Raw genomic sequence first — 25,578 nt, forward strand, 5'->3', positions numbered from 1 at the left:
AATTTGCATAAAATCTCCTCCCAAAACAACCATTTTACCATCAAATGGTTTTTTATTGTTTGTATCATCAATATTTTTCATAATGTCTCTCAATGTTCTATCAAATGCTTCAAAACATAGTTTATTCATCATTGGTATTTCATCTCATATAATCAATTTGATTTCTATTAGGAGCTTAACACGAAGACAACCTTGAGTGATGTTGCAAGTTGATTCCTTATTTACCAAGATTGGTATGCAAAATGTAGAATTTGTTGTTTTTCCACCAAGAAGTAATAAATATGCAATTGCACTCGAAGTTACATTTAAAACAATATTTTTCTTATATTTTACAACAACTGACAATGTTCTCTACATGAAAGTTTTACATGTTCCACCATATCCATACAAGACAAAGAATCCTCTTTTTTTGTGAAAGCATCGTTGCCATGATGTCTTTTTATATACATGTAGTTGTTCATCAGTGAATGATTTTAAAAGAGCTTCATGTTTGTTAGTCATGTCTTATTCATTATAGTTTTGCATTCTTTGCTTGTGCTTTTTTAATTTTAATTTGCATTTTTTTAGTTTTGACCTACAAAGGTGAAATCTAAACTTTCTTTATTGTAACACTTTCTAATTAGAGTATTGTAGCCTTTTATTCTTTTATATTTTTGGATGAACAATTTAACCACTACAAAAATATTTTTTAATGGGGAGTTATATTTGATGTTTTTGGGGTTTTAACCCCTACTAATGGTTTTACCAGGGGTTTGCAATTCCCCTAGAAGAGCAAGCGTAGCTAACAAATTATATAATCCTTACCTTGAATCCTTTCTAAATTATATAAATGAGGCACCACCATGAATTCCCACTAACAGGGGTCATGGAATTACGTCCTGACCAACTGAGGTATCACCATGAGATCTCACCTAGAGATTCATGGAATTACACCCTGACCATTGAGGTACCACCACAAATCGTGGAATTACATCCTAACCAAACTAACATCATGTTTCCATCAATCAATATATAGAATCATATCTCATACCAACACGATGCCACTTGCATAACCAACCATCTCATTCATTTTACATGCCAAGATCATACCAACACACCAATCCAATTCATCACCTCGGATATTTCATGCATATTCGCATACCTCATACTAGAGCAACCCAGCCAATCATACAATCACTAAATCATGTGAGAAAACAGTGTGATTTACAGCAGGTCTTGCTCAAGCCAAAAGCCCTCGCTCAAGTGATAGGAGTGCTCTCGCTCAAGCTGCAGGCTCTCGCTTAGGCGAGACTGCGAACATAGGTCCTGGGGGTTTCGCGAACTCTCTCTTAGGCGAGACCTGCTCGCCTGAGCGAGATGGTTTTTCGCTCAAAAACTTGGTTTCCCGCCTGAGCGAGTGCTTGAGCAAAAACCCCTGGGCAAGCCTCTACTACTCTCGCCTAGGCAAGACGAGCTCACTTGGGCGAAAATAGCAGTTCTCCCTCACTGTTCTACACTTGTAAAATCTAAGATTCATCCAAAATAGTATACCAAGCATATCCATTTTAAAGAAGGCACCATACAATATCCAGAGATACATAACAAAACCTAAACATAGGAAAAATACGCTTAAAATAAGAAACCCTAGCTTCCCTTACCTAGAAAGAGCTAACCAAATGACTCGTATACGCAAATAGTGGGCACCTTAGCTCCGGGAACAACTTAGTGAGCTGGAAAAATAGCATAACAGAATAGAACGAGGTCATTGAGATGAGCCTCAAAGGAAACACGAAAATAAGACTAGGTGAGAACTAGTATAAGCTAAGGAGCAACTTATGTGGAGTCGAATGAGTTTGAGCAAACTTGACGGAGGCTAAGGATCAAACCCTAGCAAAACTTCTGTTGAGAACAAGGGGGTTTGAGCATTGATGTTTTCTGAAAGTGAGAGTGTTAGACTAGTTTAGGGGCTTGGACTCCCTATGGGCCTGCCCTAGGCCCAACTGATTTATGGCAACCCTTTTAAAATTAGGGCAGAATAAATAGTGGGCCTTACATTCTCCTCAACAATAAAAATTTTCGATCTCAAAAATGAAAACTTACCAGGAAAACAAATGTGAATGTGACTTCCTCATATCCTCCTCTAACTCCCAAGTAGAGTTACCTGTCCTCCGGTCCCAAATGACTTTGACTAGACTGACTAGTTTTCCTCGACGTTCATCTACTCGACTATCCTCTAAAGCCACAGATGGTACTTCTATAGTGAGATCCTCCATGATTTGTACATCTTCTGCTTCCAACACATGAGACGGGTTAAAAACATACTTCCTCAACTGCGAGAAGTGGAACACCGAATGAAGATTATCCAACTGAGGAGGCAAAGCAATCTCATAAGCCACAAGCCCAATCCTCCTCGAGATCTGGTAAGGGCCAAGAAACTTAGGAGAAAGCTTTCTTGAGCCGATAGCCTTTCTCACACCAGTGGTTCGGGTCACCCTCAAGAACACGTGATCTCTAGCAGCAAATTCCAAAGGTCTCCTTCTACGGTCCGCATAAGCCTTTTGCCTACTCTGAGAGGCCTGCATCCTATCCTTCACCATTCTCACTTTCTCAGTAGTCTGCTCCAACAACTTTGGCCCAACAAGCACTGCTTCCCCATCTTAATACCAACATAGAGGGGTCCTACACTTTCTACCATAAAGAGCCGCATATGGCGCCATGCTAATGGTCGCATGAAAACTGTTGTTGTAGGTGAACTCTATCAGAGGTAAAACTTCATCCTACGCACCCAAGTGATCCAGTATACATGTTCTCAACAAGTCCTCAAGTGATTGGATCGTTCTCTCTGACTGGCCGTTAGTTTGGGGATGATAGGCTGAACTCATGGTCAGCTTACTACCCAAAGCACTTTGCAAGGTCTGCCAAATCCGAGAAGTGAACCGCGAATCTTTGTCGGAGACTATACTCGAAGGTACCCCATGCAACCTCACAATTTCCTTAATGTACAACTGGGCTAACTTGGCCATGGGCATCCTCAAGTTCATTTCTAAGACATGAGCACTCTCAGTCAGTCAGTCCACTATGACCCATATGGTATCATGCCCTCTAAAAGTTTGTGACAAATGGGTCACAAAATCCATAACGATGCTATCCTATTTCCATAGTGGTATTTCCAAAGGTTGTAGAATTCCACCAGGTCTCTAATGCTCTACCTTTGCCTTCTAACATGTTAAACAGGCTGATACAAACTATGCAGCATCCGTCTTCATACCCTGCCATAATAAGGTATTCTTGAGGTCTTGGTACATCTTAGTCATGCCGCGATGCAAACTAAGACAACTTTTGTATCCTTCCTCAAGGATCAATTTCTTCACCTCAACATCGTCACGTACACACACTCTACCCTGGAACCGCAATATACCATCATCTGATCCTTCGCTTCATCTGATCCAAGCTATTCTCTCACCCTGTTCAGGATGGCATCCACACAATGACGATGTCCTGACCAAACCCGACACCGAGGTAGATACCACAAGCTCACACTACAGCTCACACACCGATAAACCCAAACATTTCACACAAACATATGCGCAAAAGAGTGTGTCGCTCCAGAATCATAAACACACAACAATCTTTTCCAAATATCACACAATGACCCATAATAAGGTTACCTGAGCCTGCAGCCTCTACTCTTGTCATGGCGTAGACTCTGCTTGTCGCTTGAGGCCTGTTGCCTTTGTTCCTCTACTGGTGTTGGGTAGGAGTTTCAACTGGAGGTCGTGTCACTACCCTAGCAAGATTGGGGCAGTCCTTGCCAAAGTGGCCTTCCTTACCATAGTTATTACATCTGCTATAACCCTCCATATGTGGGCAAACGCTCCTCAGATGAGGGCCTCCACACTAGAAACACTGCACTCGGCCCTATTGTGTAGGAAAGCTCCTAGACCCTTGAGACTGATGGTGAGGTCTGTCATATGGTTTCCTCCTCTCCTCATGCCTCGTTTTGGACCCAGATGGTCCACCAATCCTCTGATGTTGTTATGGGTGTTGAGTCTCTACCTCATTCTTCATCTTTTCCATCATTCTAGCCTTATCCACTAGCGCAACAAAGTCCTTGATGGATAGTGGTGCAACCATTAGACGAATATCTCCCCGAAGACCATTCTCAAACTTCCTGCATCACCACTCCTCATCAAGTGACATCGTGTAGAAACGACTGAGGTGCTTGAATTTCTCAGCGTACTTTGCTACTATCTTACTCCCCTGAGTTAACTGGAGGAACTCTCCTTACTGTAACGGACGTTGTTTAGAAAATATTAAAAGAGGAATTTCCCCCTAAATGCCTCCCAAGTGACCGGTTCCTCTCTCTCTTCCATGATGGATTTCATGCTGATCCACCAATGCTCAGCCTCCCCTATAAGCATATACACTGCAAAAGCCAATTTGTTCTCAACAGTACACATCTTGGCGTCGAGTATTTTCTCTATGTCCTTCAGCCATTGGTTTGCGACATTAGAACTAGTTTTGCCGTTGAATTTCGTCGGGTGGTGCTTCTAGAAGTCCTCCAAACTCCACTCCCAGACTGGCGGTCGTGGATCAAGACCAAAGACGGGGGCAGTTGTCCTGTTCTCCTTCAGTTGGCAGAGGGCTTCCATATGTTGTCTATGGGCGTCCTCAGCAACTACCCTAGCAACCTCCATCTGCTGCATCATCAGTTGTTGCTGCTCAAGCGACATTGTTTGTCGCTGCATTAATGCCTCATGTTGTTGCATCATGGCAGTACCCTACTGAGTCATAGTTGCCACCATTGCTTCTATCGCCCTGGAGATATCTGGTTCGTCACCCTAAGAAGATTGAGGAGTCCTGCATGAAGGTGCCATATCACTGGCATATAGGAAAATTGTCAGTCATACTTGATAAGACAAGAACTTAACTAAAGACACTTAGAAATACATAACGAAAGCTAAGCAGACACCCAAGTCCACAAACTTTAAGGATTGACCGCTCTGATACCATAAATGTAACACCCTATTTAAATAATATTGTTATTAAATGAAATGTCACACAAAATAATACGAGAAGCGGAGTCATGGAGTGTAGAAACTACTCCTTACAGTTGTCCAGAAGTAAACAGAAAATAACTAAGACACACCACGATGTCAGTGACAAGATAGAGTAAGTGATCAACAATATTAAAAATAAAGTTCTAGGAGAAGACAATACATGGGTCATAGCCCTAAAAGAAAACTAAGATGAGCGGAATCCAGCCCAAATAGGCTATGCAACGGAACCTTCATCACCCTGATGACCACGGGGAGTTCTCGCATCTGCTCACATCAACAAGTTGATGATCATCATAAAAAGAGAAAACCACACACATAATAATCAAACAAGCAAATGGTAAGTTAGAGCAGAAAATGATTTATCATACAGTTATATACAATTTCATAGTCCAAGATGCATGTGCCAACCAATCATGTTATTACTTGCAAACAATACACTAAGACTCAAGACACAACTCATTCGGATACATATAATTAGTCGAATTCAGCGGATGCTTGCGCTTGTGGTGGTCTTTACTACTGTACCGAGTTGCTCTACTAAGCTATTTGTTCCAATGTTACATCCCCACACACAAGGTTAGCCCTTAAAGTGTTTCAGGCCTCCTGCTACTCTCACCACTTGAGTCAGTACGCTCTATGTGAGACTAACTAACTCATTAGAGTGTCAGGATGCAATCCTTACCTTGAATCCTTACTAAATTATATAAATGAGGCACCACCATGAACTCCCACTAACTAGGGTCATGGAATTACGTCCTGATCAACTGAGGCAACACCATGAGATCTCACATAGAGATTCATGGAGTTACGCCCTGAGCAATGAGGCACCACCATGAAGCTATCGTGGAAATACGTCCTAACCAAACCAACATCATGTTTCCATCAATCAATATATATATAACCATATCTCATACCAACACCACGTCACTTCTATAACCAACCATCTCATTCAATTTACATGACAAGATCATACCAACACACCAATACAGTTCATCACCTCAGATATTTCATGCATATTCGCATACCTCATACTTTAAATAGAGCAACCTAGCCAATCATACAATCATTAACAATCATGTGAGAAAACAACGTGATTTACAGCAGGTCTCGCTCAAGCCAGAAGCCCTCACTCAGGCGAAAGGAATGCTCTCGCTCAAGCTGCAGGCTTTCACTTAGGCGAGACTACGAACATAGGTCCTAGGGGTTTCGTGAACTCTCACTGAGGCGAGGCCATCTCGCCTGAGCGAGATGGTTTTTCGCTCAAAAACTTGGTTTCTCGCCTGAGCGAGTGCTCGAGCAAAAACCCCTGGGCGAGCCTCTACTACTCTCGCCTAGGCGAGATGAGCTCGCTTGGGCAAAAATAGCAGTTCTCCCTCACTGTTCTACACCTGTAAAATCCGAGATTCATCCAAAATAATATACCAAGCATATCCATTTCAAAGCAGGCACCATACAATCACCAGAGATATATAACATAACCCAAATGCAGGCAAAATACGCTTAAAATAAGAAACCCTGACTTCCCTTACCTGGAAAGAGCTAACCAAATGACTCGTAGACGCAAACAGTGAGCACCACAACTTCGGGAACAACTTAGTGAGTTGGAAAAATAGTAGAACGGAACAGAACGAGGCCATTAAGATGAGCCTCAAAGGAAACACGAAAATAAGACTAGGGGAGAACTAGTATGAGTTAAGGAGCAACTTACGTGGAGTCGAATGAGTTTGAGCAAACTTGACGGAGGCTAAGAATCAAACCCTAGCAGAGCTTATGTTGAGAACACGAGGGTTTGAGAACTGATGTTTTCTGAAAGTGAGATGGAAGTGAGAGTGTTAGACTGGTTTAGGGGTTTGGACTCCTTATGGGTCTGCCCTAGGCCCAAATGATTTGGGACAACTCCTTTAAAATTAGGGCAGAATAAATAGTGGGCCTTACAGTTAATCTGTATGAGAAAAACAAACAATTTACAATTATAAAAAAACAAAGATTAATATTGTTATACTTTTTTGTAGTCCTTAAGTTCCTCAATAGATAATTTGGGACGTATTTCAAGAAAATCATCTTCGATGGTGGTCTTAGATGACTAAGAAAGTTGACTGAGAGCTTGATACGGTGATTTTGTACCATCCTACATCTTATGAAGTAGGTATAAATACACATTTGGTACCCAAACTTTTTCGGAAAGTTCAATTTGGTACCCGAACTTTAGGAATGTTCAACTTGGTACCCCAATTTTCTAAAGAGATTCAATTTGGTCCTCTCCGTTAAGTTGGAGTTAACACCGTGTCCGTACAGGACACGTGTCAAGCCATGAAATTTTTATTTTTTTTTATTTTTTTTTTCAAAAAAAATATTTTTTTTTTCAAAATAATTAATTTTTTTTTTCCAAAAATTTAAAAATTGCCACGTGTCAGTTTATCATCATGCCACGTGGCAGCTTACAATCATGACATGTGGCAGTGTAATAGTTATTTTCAATTTAGTACCCTAATTTAAATTTTTGGTTCAATTTAGTACCCAATTTTTTTAAAATGATCCAATTTCGTCCTTTCCTATTTGAGACCAAATTAGTAAATAAGCTTAATTATAACTTATATAAACATGTTAAAATAATTATTTTGAATTTATACATCAAATCACTACACCTAAATATTCAAATTATTTTAATCATAACAAGTGTAAAAAATTTCATGTATAAAAAATTACAAAGGTTAAAATGTAAAAAATAAAATAATTTAAGTATTTAGGTGAAATGATTTGATGTATATATTAGAAAAAGTTATTGTAACATGTATATATAGGTTGTAATTAAGCTTATTTATTAATTTGGTCTCAAATGGAAGATGACAAAATTGGATGATTTTAAAAAATTGGGGTACTAAATTGAACCAAAAATTTAAATTGGGGTACTAAATTGAAAACAAATATTACACTGCCACGTGTCATGATTGTAAGCTGCCACGTGGCACGATGATAAGCTGACACGTGGCAGTTTTTAAATTTTTGGAAAAAAAAAATTAATTTTTTTGAAAAAAATTATTTTTTTTGAAAAAAAAAATAAAAAAAAATAAAAATTTCATGGCTTGACACGTGTCCTGTACGGACACGGTGTTAACCCCAACTTAACGGAGAGGACCAAATTGAATCTTTTTAGAAAATTGGGGTACCAAATTGAACATTCCTAAAGTTCGGGTATCAAATTGAACTTTCCGAAAAAGTTTGGGTACCAAATATGTATTTATACCTATGAAGTATAAATATCGTAAGTTAAAGTCTTAAAATACTTATTATGATAATAATGGAAGAAAATCTACCTTACTTTTAGTTCGTTTGCATCTTTCCCATCCAAGATATAAAATATCTTGTGCGATCCATGCAAGTATGCAAATAAACTTTATCTAAAAAAAAATCAATAATAGTAAATGTATTAGTTTCTATTGAGAAAATATTAGCAAAATATGTTTACATGTCGAAAATGTATAAAATGAAAAACAATAATTTCACATTTAAACATACCTTGGAAAACCTTAACTTTGCAAAAATATGCAATAACAACATGTTGAGCTTCACCAGATTAAAGAAATGCATTAAGATCATCAACATATTTACTGTGTATTCCATTCGAGAATTGTTATACAATATATATATATATATATATATATATATATATATATATATATATATATATATATATATATATATATATATATATATATATATATATATATATATATATATATATATATATATATATATATATATATATAATAAGTGGAAAAGGTGTGATCGCGAATGAAGGGGTGTTGTTGTTGTCCGTGCATTCGGAGGGAGAAGAAACCCTTGGAGACTACTTTTGTTTGTGAAGAAGATAAAGACACACACATGTTAGGCTGGCTTGGATCAGAATGCTTTCTGCACGCCAATGTCGCTTACCACACCTCCATCTTTTTGAGTTTGAGGGTTGAGCAACCATACTCTTTGCACCTTTGGTTTTATTCTTCACACCTCCATATTTATTTATTTTCATTGCATTTTGGGCTTATTTTGTTTTACTCCATGCAACTCCCTTATGTTATAACCCTGCACCCCTTAAGTGTTTATTTGTTGTTCTCGGATTTGTTTTATTGTGTTTACTTGTTGCACCTCCACATTTACCACACACCTCACAATATTTGCTCACTACACCACATCTTTATTATTTCCACACGTGATGGTTTTATTTTCTATTTGGGCTTTATTTTCTGTTTTGGGCTTTTATTTTGTTTTTGTAAATTCTTAGACTTTTACCTCATTTTAACACCTTACTTTTTCATGTTTTTGTTTTCATAATATATAAATATAAAAATTAAAAAAATTAAAAATAGATTTTCACGTTCTTTAAAGATATAAGTACTTGTGTGATCGTATGCATCGTCTTAGTACTTAAGATCTTTTCCTTCTCAAATAATTAAATAACCTTCCAAAGGTATGAATGCTCATGTGATCGTCTGCATCGTCCTAATACTTAATATATATATATATATATATATTTTTTTTTTCTTCAAATAATTAAATACGTATTTAAAAGCCTGAGTACTCGTGTGACCGTCGACGTCTTTCTAGTACTTGGTCCCTTTCCTTTCTTCAAAAATACCAAAAATAATTTTCTCTTTCATCTTTTGATGTTTGTCCAGTTATTCGCATCGTGTGACACACCTAATTTCAAATAATGAAAAAACATCAAAAAAATATAAAATTTTAGAAAATATAAAAATATCAACATTTCCAAACAAATTGTCTCTTAAGAACTATGTGATAATTGATTCTCCATTGTGGATGGAGATACGTAGGAGCAATGTCAGTCCTTGTCAGGTTCACTTCCAAAAAATCAAATCATTTTCCCAATTTCTTTCCAAATATTCAAAAGAACTACATAACCATGATTTCTCATTTTGAATGAGAATACTTAAGAACAAGGTCAATTCTCGTCGGGCCAAAAAACCAAAAAAATATTTATGTTTCTTTTGTATATTCTATTCTTACTATTTTCATGGAAAATTAAACATTTATGAAACTCACATCAATTATGCATATTTAATGAATGGTACCACCCTTGGTCGGACGTGTTAGGGTTACACGTATTCGACTCTCAGATTCGAAAATTTGGTTTTTCGCATCCTTGCTTTATCTTTATGGTTTTCCATAGTTTTCAGAATAAACTATGGTGGTGACTATAAAACCTTTTTTCAAACTTGTTTATTTTTTATTCGCCGTCCAGTTGCGATTTCAATTGTGACAATAATAATAGTTGAACTTATTAACCAAATACTCAATGTAAAATTCAGAACTATTAAAACTATCAAGAACATAAAAAGAAATGTATTGGGCTTTATTTTGGGAATTAATATTGAATCAAGTAAAACAACTTTGGTTCCAAACTGAATAGTAGACACCAAAGAGGTATTAGGAAAAATAGTTTGGGAGAAAAAGGCTAGGCAAAAAATAAAAAGTCATAGGATAAAAATTTTGTAAATTAAGCAGCATAATAATTAGCGTTTGAACAAAAACCAAGAAGGATGGTGAATTGGGTTCTTAATAAAAATTGTGCTTTTAAAATTTTCCCTTTTTTTAATATCAAAGTTCAATTAAAATTCTTTTCTTTATTTTAATAAACACAATAACATAAATAGAGCAGGGAAGAGAAAATTGCACAAAGTATTTATACTGGTTCGGATCAAAAGACCGTACATCTAGTTGTTAATCTCTATAAAACGAGATTAACTCAATCACTAAAATAAACCAAACTTACAATCAATGATAAGAAAGATTAGGTTTAGAAAACAACTCTCTTGAATCACACAAAGTTGAAGACACCTCCCTTGAAATCCACAAGGGATGAACACCTTCCTTGAATCACACAAGGAATGAACATCTCCTTTGAATCACACAAAGGATGACTAGCTTCTCCTAGCAATAACAACAACACTCAATCACTCAAGATCCCACTTAATGAAAGTTATCGCTTTACCCGCACTAGGTTTTTCAAAGCCTTTCCACATAGAGTTCTCAAGTACTCAGACTTTTCTAACTTTTGTATTTTCCAAATGAAACCCATCGCTTTATTTATAGAAGCCTATTTAGAAAGTATGTTAAGAATATGAAAAGCTAAGTCACAACTACCATAGATAGTCGATTATCATAAGCGATAATCAATTACCACATAAACTTTTCTGAAAACATTTTTCTCACTATGATAAGCTATTGTCAGCTAGGATAATCAATTATCAGCAGTGATAATCGATTATCACAAAGTTTTTCTCAGAAATCACTTTTAACTGAGATAATCGAATATCACTAAGAATAATCTATTATTCTAGTGAGTTTTGCTAATAAATAAAATTATCTTAGTGCTCTATTGCTTGGGTTTTTCCTTTGGACTCTTGACATACTAATTTAACTATTTTAAATAACATACATAGATTACAAGACCTAAACAACTAAATCCTTAAGTCTTCAATGTATCTCTTGATTCCAAACATCCTTTTAAGTCTTCAACATTTTTCCATGCACCATCATTAAGTCTTCCATACTTTTTCATAAGTTATCATCATCATCATAAAAAATCCTTATTGAAGGAAGATGTTCATCTTCTTCTTTTTGTCAACAAGAAAGACATAGATGTTCACAATGCAAAGAAGTACTTGAACCCAAAATTGAAAAAATTGCATACAAAAGCCAAAACTGTAAGCAATGTACAAAAATTGAAAAACACTATCAATTTACAAAACCATACATAAATACACAAAAGGATACAAATAAAAGATCAGATGAACTATAAAAAAACATATCCAAACATAGAACAAGAAACATTAAAATCAAAGGTCAATTGCACAATAAAAAAATGGAAAACATAAAGAAAAAAAAGCACCATCGAAACAACGAGCATGAACCATAATTTCATGGTTATAGCAATATGTGCAGGATAATAACTAAAATGTTGATAGGATGTATGGACAAATAGTCTATTTAAAAAAATAAGGACAATAATTATGCAGAAATAAATGCAACGCTAAATTGATAAAGTAATGCAACTCAAACATGCAAACAAAGAGCAAAGAAATCAAAGTTGGGCAATAAAGATGTGTAGAGATAAAGTTAGACACAATAAACATTAAATTGAGGAAAATAACATGAGGAAGAAAGGATAAACTTGTGTAATGTATATTGCAGGACTCGTATAATCAATAAATGAATATACTCGTCTAATGTGTATTGTAAAACTCGTCTAATCAGTCGTTGTACAAAGTCGTCAAATGTACATTAATACTCCCTATCTAATATGTGTATAAATAAACTTGTCTAAAATATACTATTAACCTCATTTAATCAATATATGGACATACTCATCAAATATATATTGTTAGACCCATTTAATCAGTGAATGAACATAGTCGTCCATTGTGTATTGATAGACTCACACTACAAGAAAAAAGGTAAATGGTGACCAATTTTAATGACTAAAATTATTAGTCACTATTAATTACTTAATTAGTGACCAATTTTATTTTTTCAAATTAGTGATCAATTTAATGACATGATTCTTAGTCACAAAAAATCAATAACTAAAACAGTCACAATTATTAAAAAATAATAGATAGTGACCAAATTTTAGTGACAAAAAATATTAGTTACTGTCAGTGATTAAATTAGTGACCAAACATATTTATTTATTTAATGACTATTTTGGTGACTGAATTATCAGTAACAAAAAATCAGTAATTAAATTAGTCACTATTATTAATAAATGGTGACCAAATTTAATGACTAACAAATATAGTCATTATTAATAACTAAATTGGTGACCAATTATTTTTTCCAATACTTAACAACTGATTTAGTGACAAAAAATCTTTAGTTATTCAAATAGGTCACTAATTTAGTCATTATTAATACTCACTAAATTAGTAACTAGTTTTAGTCATTAAATTAGTCTTTAATTTATTTATATTTTTTGTAATTAATAATAATAAAAATATTATTTATTATTTAGACACACTAGACTATTTTTAAAAGTGTATAAACTTAAAAATAATTTTAATTTCTTTATAAAACTTGATTATAAGGTTTGAAGCTTTTATAATATATTATTTTGTTAATAAAATAGTTAAATTATGAAAATTAGTTTTAAAAAATATAGAATTCTCCTGATTCAATCACCAAAATAATAACTAATTTTAGTTATTAAATTAACATCTAATTTATTTATATTATCGGTAACGGTAATCAAAAAATGTATTTCTTGATTTAAAGGCAGTATAGTTATTTAAATAGTGTATAAACTGAAAAAAAGAAAAAACATTCTAAGTTACATTAAAATTAAAAATAAACAATGCTTTTTTGTGTTTTTCCTCCTTCGTCAGCCTTTATGTTTTTATCTCCTCGTTTGGTTTCTGAATAAACGTGGTTCCGTCCTTCATCTGCTTCGTTTACGAGCGCTTGCCATATTCTTGTGCCTCTCAACAACATCTCAACATCTCTTCTTCCTTTGCCAACGCTTGCATCTCCTTATCTCAACACCATATTTTTGTGCCTCTCAACAACATCTCAACATCTCCTCTGGGCATCGCTGTCAACGACGTTCCTCTCAATATCTCTCGATTTTCATTGTGCCTTCAGGTGCGTCTTCGTCTTCGTCTGCATCAATACTCAAGTGCAATTCTTGTTTGGCAAATTAGGTTTATTCTCTCATGAATATAATTTAGGGTTTTGTCTTGTTTTGGTTAATTTATTTGAATTTAGGGTCAATTTGTTTGAATTAGGTTAATTGTAGCACGAGCCAGACTCAAATTTAGGATTATTACTAAAATGAGTGTGGTCTTATTGTATGTTTATGAATTTATTACTAAGTTTCTTGCAATAGGAAAGGTCGCTTACTTCTTGGTGATGAAGTTAATGCCTTAAAATGTTAAAGTAAGTTAGCTTACTTGTACTTACAAAGTTGATTTACTTAAAAGAGTATTTTAGCTTGTTTTTTACTCTACTCTTCAACATCTGTTATGGACAAACTTTCTAACAAATGAATAATTTTTGTGAATACTCATTAATCTTAATTTTAATTGTTTTCTCTTATAGATCATTAACGTGTGTGTGCATATGCATCATGTGTACCTTCAAAATGCTGTGTGTGTGCATATTTTATAAGGATTCTGATTTTGAAAAGGCAATGATGATTGGTGAAATAAAGCACAGGGACTGGTACCTTGAGCTGTCTCCTGTATTTTAGTTGAGGATATATATATATATATATATATATATATATATATATATATATATATATATATATATATATGTCCATAGTAAATGGTTTGTAAACCAAGAGCAAGAGTTATAATGGTATAGAGCTGCATTTTAACACACCAAGAAAGTTGCATAAATTGAGTAAGAAGCACCATAAATAAGAAATTAATAATTACTCTGTATACTCTTACTGATTATCCATATGATCCATATCAAGTTCAACAGGAAAAATATTCAGAAAATAGGAAAACAAATGCTCATGATGCTCCCAATGAACACTAATGAACATTACACTCTGTTCTCTAAAACTAGAAAATAAGGATAGCAAATCCATTTATACCATGTGATTAAATTTAAAATGTCATATAATAAAAGGTTCAATTTCCCAATGCTACAACTACAAAAATGCGTGTGAATGATTTATAGTTTACTCAAGGTTGAATGAATTGTAACAAACAAGTTACCCAGCAGAACAAACAATTAAACGAGAAAATGAATAGGTTGAATTAGATAACAAAAATGCGTGTAGCCCTTAGGAAATTTTTAGTGAAAAACCAAGTTACACAATTATCCATGTGACCAAGAAAGTGAGAGAGAGACCCTTAGTTAAATAAATTTTATACATTAAATGATTTATAGTTTAGCATTGAAAAAACATGCTTGTGATGTGCTTCACTACAAATAAATTAATTTTGTATTTTGTTTAGTTGATCTGATATATAGTTTGTGCTAATTTATGTCCATTAAATATCTGAGAAAGTAAAAGATAGTGTAAGTAGTTAGAAACTTTTTAATATTAGATTTGGTAATCTTGGTTATACTTTATAGAGGTGTTTTTACAATGAACATATTTTTTTTGCATCCATGGATGTTTGATTGGAAAAATTCACTTGAATCATGAATCCCTTAATGTGGCAAAAGATTGTCTGGGTCTACTATGTTCAGTGGCATTCAAATACCAACTTCTTTAGATCCTTTGAATGGTGATATTCTAGAGAACTTGTTAATTTAGTATTTTTGAGATGCTAACATTGCTTGCTCACTGTAAGATTTTAATTTGAGTGTATATTGAATATTAAATATTTTCACTTTCATCAGGTCTATATATTAGTGCACATGGGCTTTACTCATCTGAATATGCCAGCAGGCCAGGTAATACTCTAAATTTATTGGATAGATTTAATAAACAATGTAAAATATTTTATGCCTCTATCCTTCACTATTCTGGAGTTTACTGCTGTAAGTTGGGTATGTCTCATCTAGCTTAAATCAGTGTCAGGATTAAGTATACATATAAAATGCATTCTCAATTTTTGTCTTTATGTATATACTCAATCTTAATCATCTATCTCATTTGTCTACTCTCCATTTCTAATTTTTATATCATTTTTTTAAATGAACTTTTCATTATTTGATAATTACATAATATCACAATCTAAAGTATCGAAAATGTAATTTATACACTTAAATACACATACTTATTATGAAATTTAATTTTAGTATAACTCATGTATGAAAACTATTTTCATAACTTTAATTATATGATAACGACCTTCCAGTTTGTATACTACGGTAGGTACATAAACTAGTTTGTTCCTATGTTCTTTTGGATTATTACACAATTGAGAGTGAGAACACACATGGTTAACGCTTCCTATTAGTTTCTAATTATATCATTTTATCTTCTAACTCTTGTTTCCAACCACACAATAAAGAAAAAGGGAAAAGGAACATTGACTTAAATCTACGAATTTAGAAAAAAAAAGAGTAAATGAGAAAAAAAAAGTAGTAGATAGCAAAGGGTAGAAACTATATACGCTGCTAAGGTTCGAATAGCCAAGGGCCAGATTTTGATCATGATCTACCCCTTTTCTTACTACTTGCTTTTTTAAGTCTTCCATCTCATATTCCACTTTCCATAGTATATGTACAAATATAAATATATATTTAGATTCTCTTATTTATAGAATTTCATGAACAAGAGTTTGGTTGTGTGAATTAAACTATGGTACGAGGGAGTTTGGTTCATAAATTACTTATACGGTCAATACTATGTGGATGTATATGTAGGTATTAATTATTATGTTAAAGGAAAGGAAAAAAGAAAAATAAAAATTGTGGAGGATATAAGATGTAGTGAGGTATAGCTAACACAATGGCGTGAGAGAGTAGAAGAAAAGAAGAAAATTATGCGCGAGCTGTCTATATATATTATTATTGATAAATAAAGTAATTAGGCAGACTAATTAATTATCGATATTATTATTAGAAACTATAAAACGGACCACACTTTATGATTAAATTAATCTCACATCACTCATCACTCATCCACCAACTGTCTTTTCTTGGAAATAAATAATATCTTGAATAAATATTTATATAACGAAAATTGAGATGAAGAAAAATGCAGAGAATGGAATACTGAGAAAGAACAGCAGAAACTCTCCAAAGTTGGAACTACAAAAAAAATAGTTCTCAAAACTTGGTTTAACTACAAAAAAATTTACTGTTGTGTTGATGGTTGTATGTTATTTTACACTATGGAAGATATGCCATTGAAAGAATGCAAATTTTGTGATAAACCACGTTTTCAAATGAAAGGTGTTGGTAGGTACAAAGAGGTTCCTATTAAGAGAATGCATTATTTGCCTCTCATTCCTAGGCTTAAGAGATTATATGCCTCTATGAGTTATGCTCCACATATGAGGTGGCATTATGAAAATAGAAGAGAACCTGGGGTGTTGTGTCATCCGTCTGATGGTGAAGCTTGGAAACATTTTGATAAAATGTATCCTGAATTTGCATCTGAACCAAGAAATGTGAGGTTAGCTTTATCTTCTGATGGGTTTTCACCTTTCTATAACTCGACTCCACCTTATTCTTGTTGGCCGGTAATTGTCACTCCTTATAATCTTCCTCCAGAGTTATGCATGACAACTCCCTTTATGTTTTTGACATTAATCATCCCTGGGCCAGATAGTCCGAAAGGTAAAATAGATGTGTATTTGCAACCATTGATTGACGAGTTAAAACAATTATGGACTGGAGTGTTGACATATGATATTTCGAAAAAAGAAAATTTTATCATGATAGCTGCCTTAATGTGGACTGTTAGTGATTTTCCTGCATATGGAATGTTGTCGGGTTGGAGTACATCGGGGAGATTAGCATGTCCATATTGTATGAACCAATCAAAGGCTTTTAGATTGAAAAACGGTAGAAAATTTTCTTGGTTTGATCCCATCGTCAATTTTTGCCTATGGACTATTCATTTAGAAGAAATAAGGATGCATTTTATAAAAATTGAATTGAAAAGTCTCAACCTCCACACCTTTTGTCTGGGAATGAATTATGGGAACAAATTTGTCTTTTTCCAAAAGTCACTGAAGTCAGTCCTTGTGTATGTGATGAACATGGTGAGTCTCATAATTGGACGAAACAAAGCATCTTTTGAGAGTTTCCTTATTGGAAAACCAAATTGATAAGACATAATCTTGATGTAATGCATATAGAGAAAAATGTATTTGATAATGTCTTTAACACTGTTATGGATATAAAAAATAAGACCAAAGATAATGTTAAGGCAAGAATAGACTTGAAAGAGTATTGTAAACGAAGGGAACTAGAACTACATATTTTGCCTAGTGGAAAAGTATTAAAGCCTAAAGCAAAGTTTGCTTTGCCCAACGAACAAAGAACTTTTGTTTACAAGTGGATTAGTGAGTTGAAAATTCCATATGGGTATGCCTCAAATTTGTGTAGGTGTGTAAACCTAGATCAGAGGAAGTTGTTTGGGATGAAAACTCATGATTGCCATGTATTAATGGAGATGCTATTACCTATTGTTTTTCGTGCACTTCCCCATCAAGTGTGGAATCCTATAGCTGAATTAAGTAAGTTTTTTAAGGATTTGTGCTCTACAATTTTGAGAGTGGATGATTTGTTATTAATGGAAAAGAACATCATCATTACAACATGTAAGTTGGAACGAATCTTTCCACCTGGATTTTTCAATTCCATGGAGCATCTACCTATTCATTTACCTTATGAAGCAAGAGTAGGAGGTCCTGTTCAATATCGATGGATGTATCCATTTGAGAGGTAATTGTTTATTTCATTTAATGTAAATAGAATTTATTTCTTATTTTTGAGTTTACTAGTTAACAATATGATTTTGGATAGGTACTTGAATAGGTTGAAACGAATGGTTAAAAACAAATCCCATGTCAAAGGATCTATTTGTGAGGCATACTTAAGCATGGAGACTTCTCATTTCTGTTCATATTATTTTGAGCCACATGTCCAATCAATGAGAACTAAAGTTAGTCGAAATGATTTTGGAGGTCAAAGTGACAGAAGTTACAAAACTTTATCTGTTTTCAATTATATTGGTCGTCCAACAAGAACTTGTAACAGTCATTATTTGGATGAAAAAGAATTAGTTGCTGTGCATTTACATGTCTTGCTTAATTGTGAAGAAGTTCAACCATATATTGGGTAAGTAATTTAAGATTATATCTCATTTATTTATTTTGTTAATAATTGCTTGTAATTCATATAAGAGTGTATACAATTACAGATACTTTGTGCAATATTTGGAAGCATCTATTCCAAATATAAATCGAACAGATATTGATAGGAGAATTGCGTCCGAATTTCCATTTTGGTTTCGAACATATGTAAGTATTCTATTATTTTCTCCTAACTAATCTTATTAATTTTGAAAATTAATGACATAGTGTTTTTTATTTATAGGTTCATGATAGAAATAACTTAGTACAAAATCAATATTTGCATCACTTGGCATGGGGCCCTCAAAAAAAGGTTCATACTTGGCCCATATACTTTGTCAATGGTTTCAAGTTTCACACGGAAGAATGGAGTATTGGTAAAAAAACAATCAATTGTGGAGTTTGTGTAAAGGAAGATGGTGAACAATACTACTATGGTATTGTTAAAGAAATTATGCAAGTAGAATACTCAGGAGAACCAACCAATCAATTAGTGGTATTTAATTGTGAGTGGTTTGATAATACCATTAATCATGGTATAAAAGTTGAACCCCAATATGGCATAGTGGAGGTTAATTTTCATAGAAGATATTCAAATTTTGATCCTTTCATATTTGCAACAAATGCAATTCAAGTATATTATGTACCTTATCCTGAAAAAATAAAAGAAAAGGTTGATTGGTGGGTTGTCATTAAAACCAAACCAAGATGTACAGTTGATGATCGATATACATTAGAAGTTGCTTACCAAGAATCAACAACTAATGTTAATATCACAACAAATGAGGAGCTACTTGTTCATTTGGTGGATGGAGAAGAGTATGAGGAACTAGATGAAGTAGATATGGCAGTTGTTGATAATTCAAAAGAAAGTAAGCAAGTTGAAGAGGAAGAAGAGGAAGAAGAGAAAGAAGAAATTGTTTCTCAAAGTGAATTTGAGTATGATTCTGAAGATGATGAAACTCAAAATAAACTTGATGATGAATTTAATGGTAGCAATGATGATAGTGATGAGTAAATCACTTTCTTTTTGTTGGTGTAAAGGTGATGTTTCATTTGTATTTTTGTTGTTTTCTTTTCTATTTTGTTCCATTATGTTTTGTTGATTTCTATAATATCCAAATTATGTTTATTGCTAACTTTTGAGTTGTAGAAAAATATCCAAATTATGGTTATTGTAGATGTCAAACCAAGATCATGGTAAAGAAGTTGCTTCTACAAGCCATTCGACCAAACGATAACCAAGACGTCCTTCACAATTTACTTGGAGTTCTCAACTTTTTGCTTTCCCATCCATTGGTTCATCATTTAGAAGAACTCATTTTGGATCTCGACCTTTGGCACAAAGAGCATTGAAATCAAATTCAAGGCCAAATGTTGATCAATCATTCAAAACATCTCAATTTGCACCTCCACCGTTAGTACATGGAACATTGAATTCAAATTCAAAGCCAAATGTTAATGAATCATTCAAAACATCTCATTTTGCACCTCCACCTTTGGTACAAGGAGTGCAATCAACAAATCCAAATCCAACTCCTATGGATGGTAGACCTAATCTTGGATTAGATCAAACTAATTCCAAATCAGATGAAACTAGTTCTACAATAAATGCTACTAGTCCTAGATCAAATGAAACATTTGTTGCATCTGAGTCAAATTACAGTGTTTTCAAGCCAATTTTAAACCTTGATGGACAAGGGTATACATATACTTTCAACAATTTATGGCTTATTTCAATACTTTATAATTATTATGACTTTATACATGTCATTTTGCAGATTCTTACCTTCACGCCTTGCAGCTAATTGGATTAGTGATATCCTCAAAAGTCACTATAATGAGCCATGGCCATCATGGAAGAAGATATCAATTAGACAAAGGGACTTGTGGTTTGGAGAGTTACTGGTTGTTTCATATAATTAACTTTGTTTAATTATATAGTTTAATTTTCATGTCTATATTAGTCTTACATATGGAAAACTTTGTTTCTTTATTGTAGAAGAAGTTTTCAATTTGTCCACCGGATCATAGATGGGCAAGAAGAAATTTTGAAATGCGAGGTGCTGTAATCATGAAAAGTAGTCTACAAAAGGCTCGGAAAATCAATACTAAGCCAAATTGGATTTTAGATAGCACATGGGATATATTATGTCAGCATTGGGAATCTAAAGAATTTAAAATAAAAAGCATGACTGGAAAGGAAAATCGGGCCTCTAACTTTGGAAGTTTTGGAGGGTCTCTTCACACATGTGGCTCTATTACCACATCTCAACATAGATATAATATGGTAATTTGTTTGTTAACTACTTTCTTTTTATAAATGTGCATAACTGTGTAAAATTTATTTTATTTTTTGTAGGCAAAGATGAATGGAATGCCTCCAACAATAATAGAATTGTTTCGTCACACACACCAACGACGTAAGGACAACTCTTGGGTGGATGAAAAATCAGAGCAAGTAAATGTAATAAATCCTAAACTTTTATGATCTTCATATTCATTTAGTTCTAAGGTTATTTCCACTATTGATATTCATTAATAAAATATATGATTGCAGCCATTCCAATATAGATACCTACATATGTTTATGCCTTAGTTTCAAACTAATGTTACTAGTTGCTTTGTTCAATATGTAGTGGACTCATATTTTTCTTACAATACACGAGTCTTTATATTACCAAGAAAAAGAAGAAAAAAAAATAGTTCATGGTCTCTGTTTCAGGCTCAAAAGATAGATACATTTACTGTCCAACTTTGGCCCCTAGAACAAGCCTTAATTCACTATGTTTTTCGTGTCTTCCAGCTAAAGAAGGCAGTGGGAAAGTTATCTGTCGGACGTGTATCTATTTCATTTCCATTTTCCAGGATTTGAACCATAAGGATTGCTGAATTTAAAAAGAACATGGTATTGTTAGGACACAGGGGAAGAAAAGTAGTTAGAGACGGTTAGAACAGTTGGTTAGTGGGAATCAGTTAGATAAAGTACGGATGAAATGATTAAGTGTGAAAGGAATTATTCAGATAATTAAAAAGTTTTAAGGGAAGAAACAACTCTCTGAGAAGGGGAAATCCTTGTGGGATAATTATTTCTCTTGTTGTCGTTTGATAAATGCATTTCTAAATTCTCTTTTCTCTTTCATCGGTTCACACAATGTTCAAATAAAATATTTGACTATGGGATGCTATGGGCTTTTCAATATGAAATATTCCTGGTTAGTATAGTAAATATGTAAGATGTTGAAGATAGAATTAGTCCAAAATCTCATAGTGAAGGAAAGACAATTAAAATCTAGTAAAGTAAAATGGTTAAGCTGTCATTATGTTTGATTTTTTTTTCTGATCTGTATATTTATTCCACAACTTTCTCCAATTTTGAGATTTTATTGATATTACATTCTTGATATTAGTTGATTACACATTAATTTAAGGCATGAGTTATGGACTGATTACAACACGAGTTATGTAGTTAAGAAGCAAAATTGAAACTAGATAATACTAAATTATTTGGAGTGCTTTATTGAAAATCCACACCAAATAATGACCTTGTACAAAGACATATCTACCTAGTGAGTTATAGAATAACTAATAGATTGAGACATGTGTCTAGCAGTGAGTCCCCTAATTGGTATAAATAGAATGCACTAGTGCTGTGGCATAAACCATCTCTATTCACTGTTATATATGTATTTTCTCTTGTCAAATATTAATGTAGGCATTTTTTAAAATTATGAACTAATCACAATGAAATTTTGTTCATGTATGCTTTTATGTTAATAGGCATAATTTACACGAAAATTTGAAGAATTAACACAAAGTGCATCTACACAAGGAATTACTCCACCAAATGAATTAGATGTTTGGTGTGATGTAGTTGGAACCAAGAATGGGAGGATATATGGCCTTGGAATGGAATCTACTGTGATTAGAGGTTGGCCTTATTATCATGGCACATCTTCATCAAATGGATGGATTCAAAGTCAAGAGCTTGAAAAACTTAAAAAAGACCTTGAAGGAGTTAAGCAACAAAGAGATGAACTTCGAATCAAAATTGTAAATATTGAGAGGTTGTTTGAGGAAAACAATGCAATGATTCGACAATGGATGAATAGTATTAATCGTCAATCCATGCCACTAAGTTTTGAGTAAACTCAAGAAGATGAAACACAACCAACTAGTTCTTGTCAAGGTAATTTTGTTTCATTATTCTCTCTCTCTCTCTCTATATATATATATATATATTTATTTAAATTTCAATCTCTAATACTTTTTTATGTTTTTTCACAGGTAGATAATAATTGGGTTTGAAGTAAATGTTAAAGGTGTTTTGAGAGGAACTATGACGGCAAATAAAAAATTGTGCTTATAGGTTATATAACACAACTAATACTTTGGTTGTTTTTACAACTCCAACATGAGTAAGAGATTATTTGTGTTTAACAACTATTGCACTTGAATTCATGAATGAACAGGGTGTGTTATATATATAAAATGAAACTCTTGCTTCGATATGTTCATTTTTAGTTTTGTTAGATTTTTATTCCTTGCATAGAGGAATTTTCAATGATGGACTAGTGTTCCATTGACATGTCTGTGGTAGTGGTTTGGATTTTCTGCTTCATTATGTAACATACATACATATATGTTTCTAAATATATTACATTTTGATTCATATTAAGGATATATTGTTAAATATTTTTATTTTTATAATTTTAAAATATGAATTTAATGTGAGAAAATCAAACACGATATAAATTCTTGAATTTATTATTAAATATTGTAATGAATAATTTAAATTATAGTAAAAATAAATTTTAATTGTTGATATATTATTTTAATAATAATGATATCAAATTTAGAATTAAATATAAAATATGAAAGATTTTGTAGACAAATAAGAAAGTGGAAAATATTTAAAAACAAATTATCATTATTTAGACACCAATATAGTGACCATTTTTTATCTTTATATATTTTTGGTAACTAAATTGGTTTTTATATAATATGGTCATTAAATTGGTTTCTATATAACATGGTTACTAAATTGGTTTGTAATAAAATGGTCATTAAATTGGTTTTTAAATATTTCGTTACTAAATTGGTTTCTATACTATTGGTTACTAAATTGGTTTCAACATAATTGGTTTCTAAATTGGTTTCAACATAATTGGTTACTAAATTGGGTTCTAAATTAGAAACTAAATTGGTAGCTAATATTAGCTACCTATGTTTTAGCTACTTGTGACTATTGGACTCTAAATTGGTTACTAATTGAATTAGTGACTAATTTTATCATTTTAGTGACCAATAATTTAGTTACTAAAACCAAGTTTTCTTGTAGTGTCAACAAATCATATTAAAATTATAAATAATAAAAATATATTTATTATATAAAACTGTAGTAAAAATATTGAAATTAAATAAAAATGTAATAGTTATTTAAATCCCAAATATTGAAATTAAAAATATATCTATAGTATAAACTACAGTAAAAATAATTACAAATATTAATAGATATTGAAAAAAATAATATAAAGAAAATAAAATTACAAATTGTAAAAAATATATACGCTATATAAAATTGAAAAAAATAGTTAACAATATATAATAACATTAATTAAATTAGTAATATCTCTAATGCAATATTAATATTAATTGAAAAAATATTAATAATATTATTAATAGTAATACTAATAATAATACTAATATAATATTATTACTAATAATGATGATAGTATGATGATGATGATTATAATAATAATCATAATAATAATAAAAATAATGATAATAGGGAATTTAATGAGTGACATTTTTGTAAATCAAGAAGAATGGTAAGGTTATTTATTGAGTGATAGTTTTGTAAATTAAGAAAGTAGGGGTATTTTGATTAATTGAGTGGTAGTTGGGTGCAAAATGACTAGAAACCATTAAAGGGGACATGTGTCACAATAAGAAGTAGGGTAATTATGTAATTTTGCTAACACACACCTGATTGATCATTGTTGTTTTTAAGTAGACATTATGAAGAAAAACACAAATATATATAAAGACAAGTTCTGTAAGACCTGTAAAATTTAAATAAGTAAATAAATAATTATGTAATAAATACGGGATGTTACATTTGGTATTAGAGCAATGGTTTTTAAAAGATTTTTGGGGTCTATGGGGAGTGAGCTTATCGTGTTCTGCTTACGAGTTAGTGTGTTAATTCTTTTGTGTTAAACCTTTTTGTTTGAATAAGTCATGACTTAAGATGTGTTGTTTAATACAACTGAAATGTGGCGCGCACAAGCTTTGGCAAACAGGAGAAGAAGGGATAATACAAGGGCTGATGAGATTGCACATGCGATTCATCGGATGGTGGACGCGATGCAACCTAATGCAACGCAACCTAGAGCCAAAGTCGTGCCTACTCGTCCTGTGACTATGGAAGATTTCATGAGGCACAAGCCAATTAAGTTCACTAGCAAGGCCACTCCAGACGAGGCTGATGCATGGCTGGGTGAGTGTGAGAAGATATGCCAAGCGATTGGGTGCACTGATGCACAGAAGTTGACCTTCGTCACATTCCTTCTTGTGGCAGACGTTGAGTACTAGTGGGTGGGGATGCAACAACTAATGCAGACCGCGAAGAGCAGGTGACTTGGGCTAACTTCAGGACATGATTCTTGGAGAAATACTTTCCCAACAATGCCAAATATGAGAGGGAAGCAGAATTTCTTACTTTGTAGTAAGGGACTATGACAGTACAA

The 25,578-nt window shown here is 33.0% G+C and overlaps 1 protein-coding gene across 1 annotated transcript; it reads left to right on the forward strand.

Annotated features, from left to right (window-relative positions):
* The first annotated feature begins 20,367 nt into the window (after window positions 1–20,367).
* LOC114175146 lies at window positions 20,368–22,975 on the forward strand. The gene is made up of 5 exons (XM_028059914.1): window positions 20,368–20,528; window positions 20,608–20,734; window positions 20,829–21,116; window positions 21,189–21,287; window positions 22,622–22,975. The coding sequence occupies exons 1-5, from the start codon at window positions 20,368–20,370 to the stop codon at window positions 22,973–22,975; spliced, it is 1,029 nt and encodes a 342-aa protein (XP_027915715.1).
* Window positions 22,976–25,578: the final 2,603 nt, after the last annotated feature.

Source organism: Vigna unguiculata, chromosome 3, assembly GCF_004118075.2.
Source record: "Vigna unguiculata cultivar IT97K-499-35 chromosome 3, ASM411807v1, whole genome shotgun sequence".
Taxonomy (NCBI): domain Eukaryota; kingdom Viridiplantae; phylum Streptophyta; class Magnoliopsida; order Fabales; family Fabaceae; genus Vigna; species Vigna unguiculata.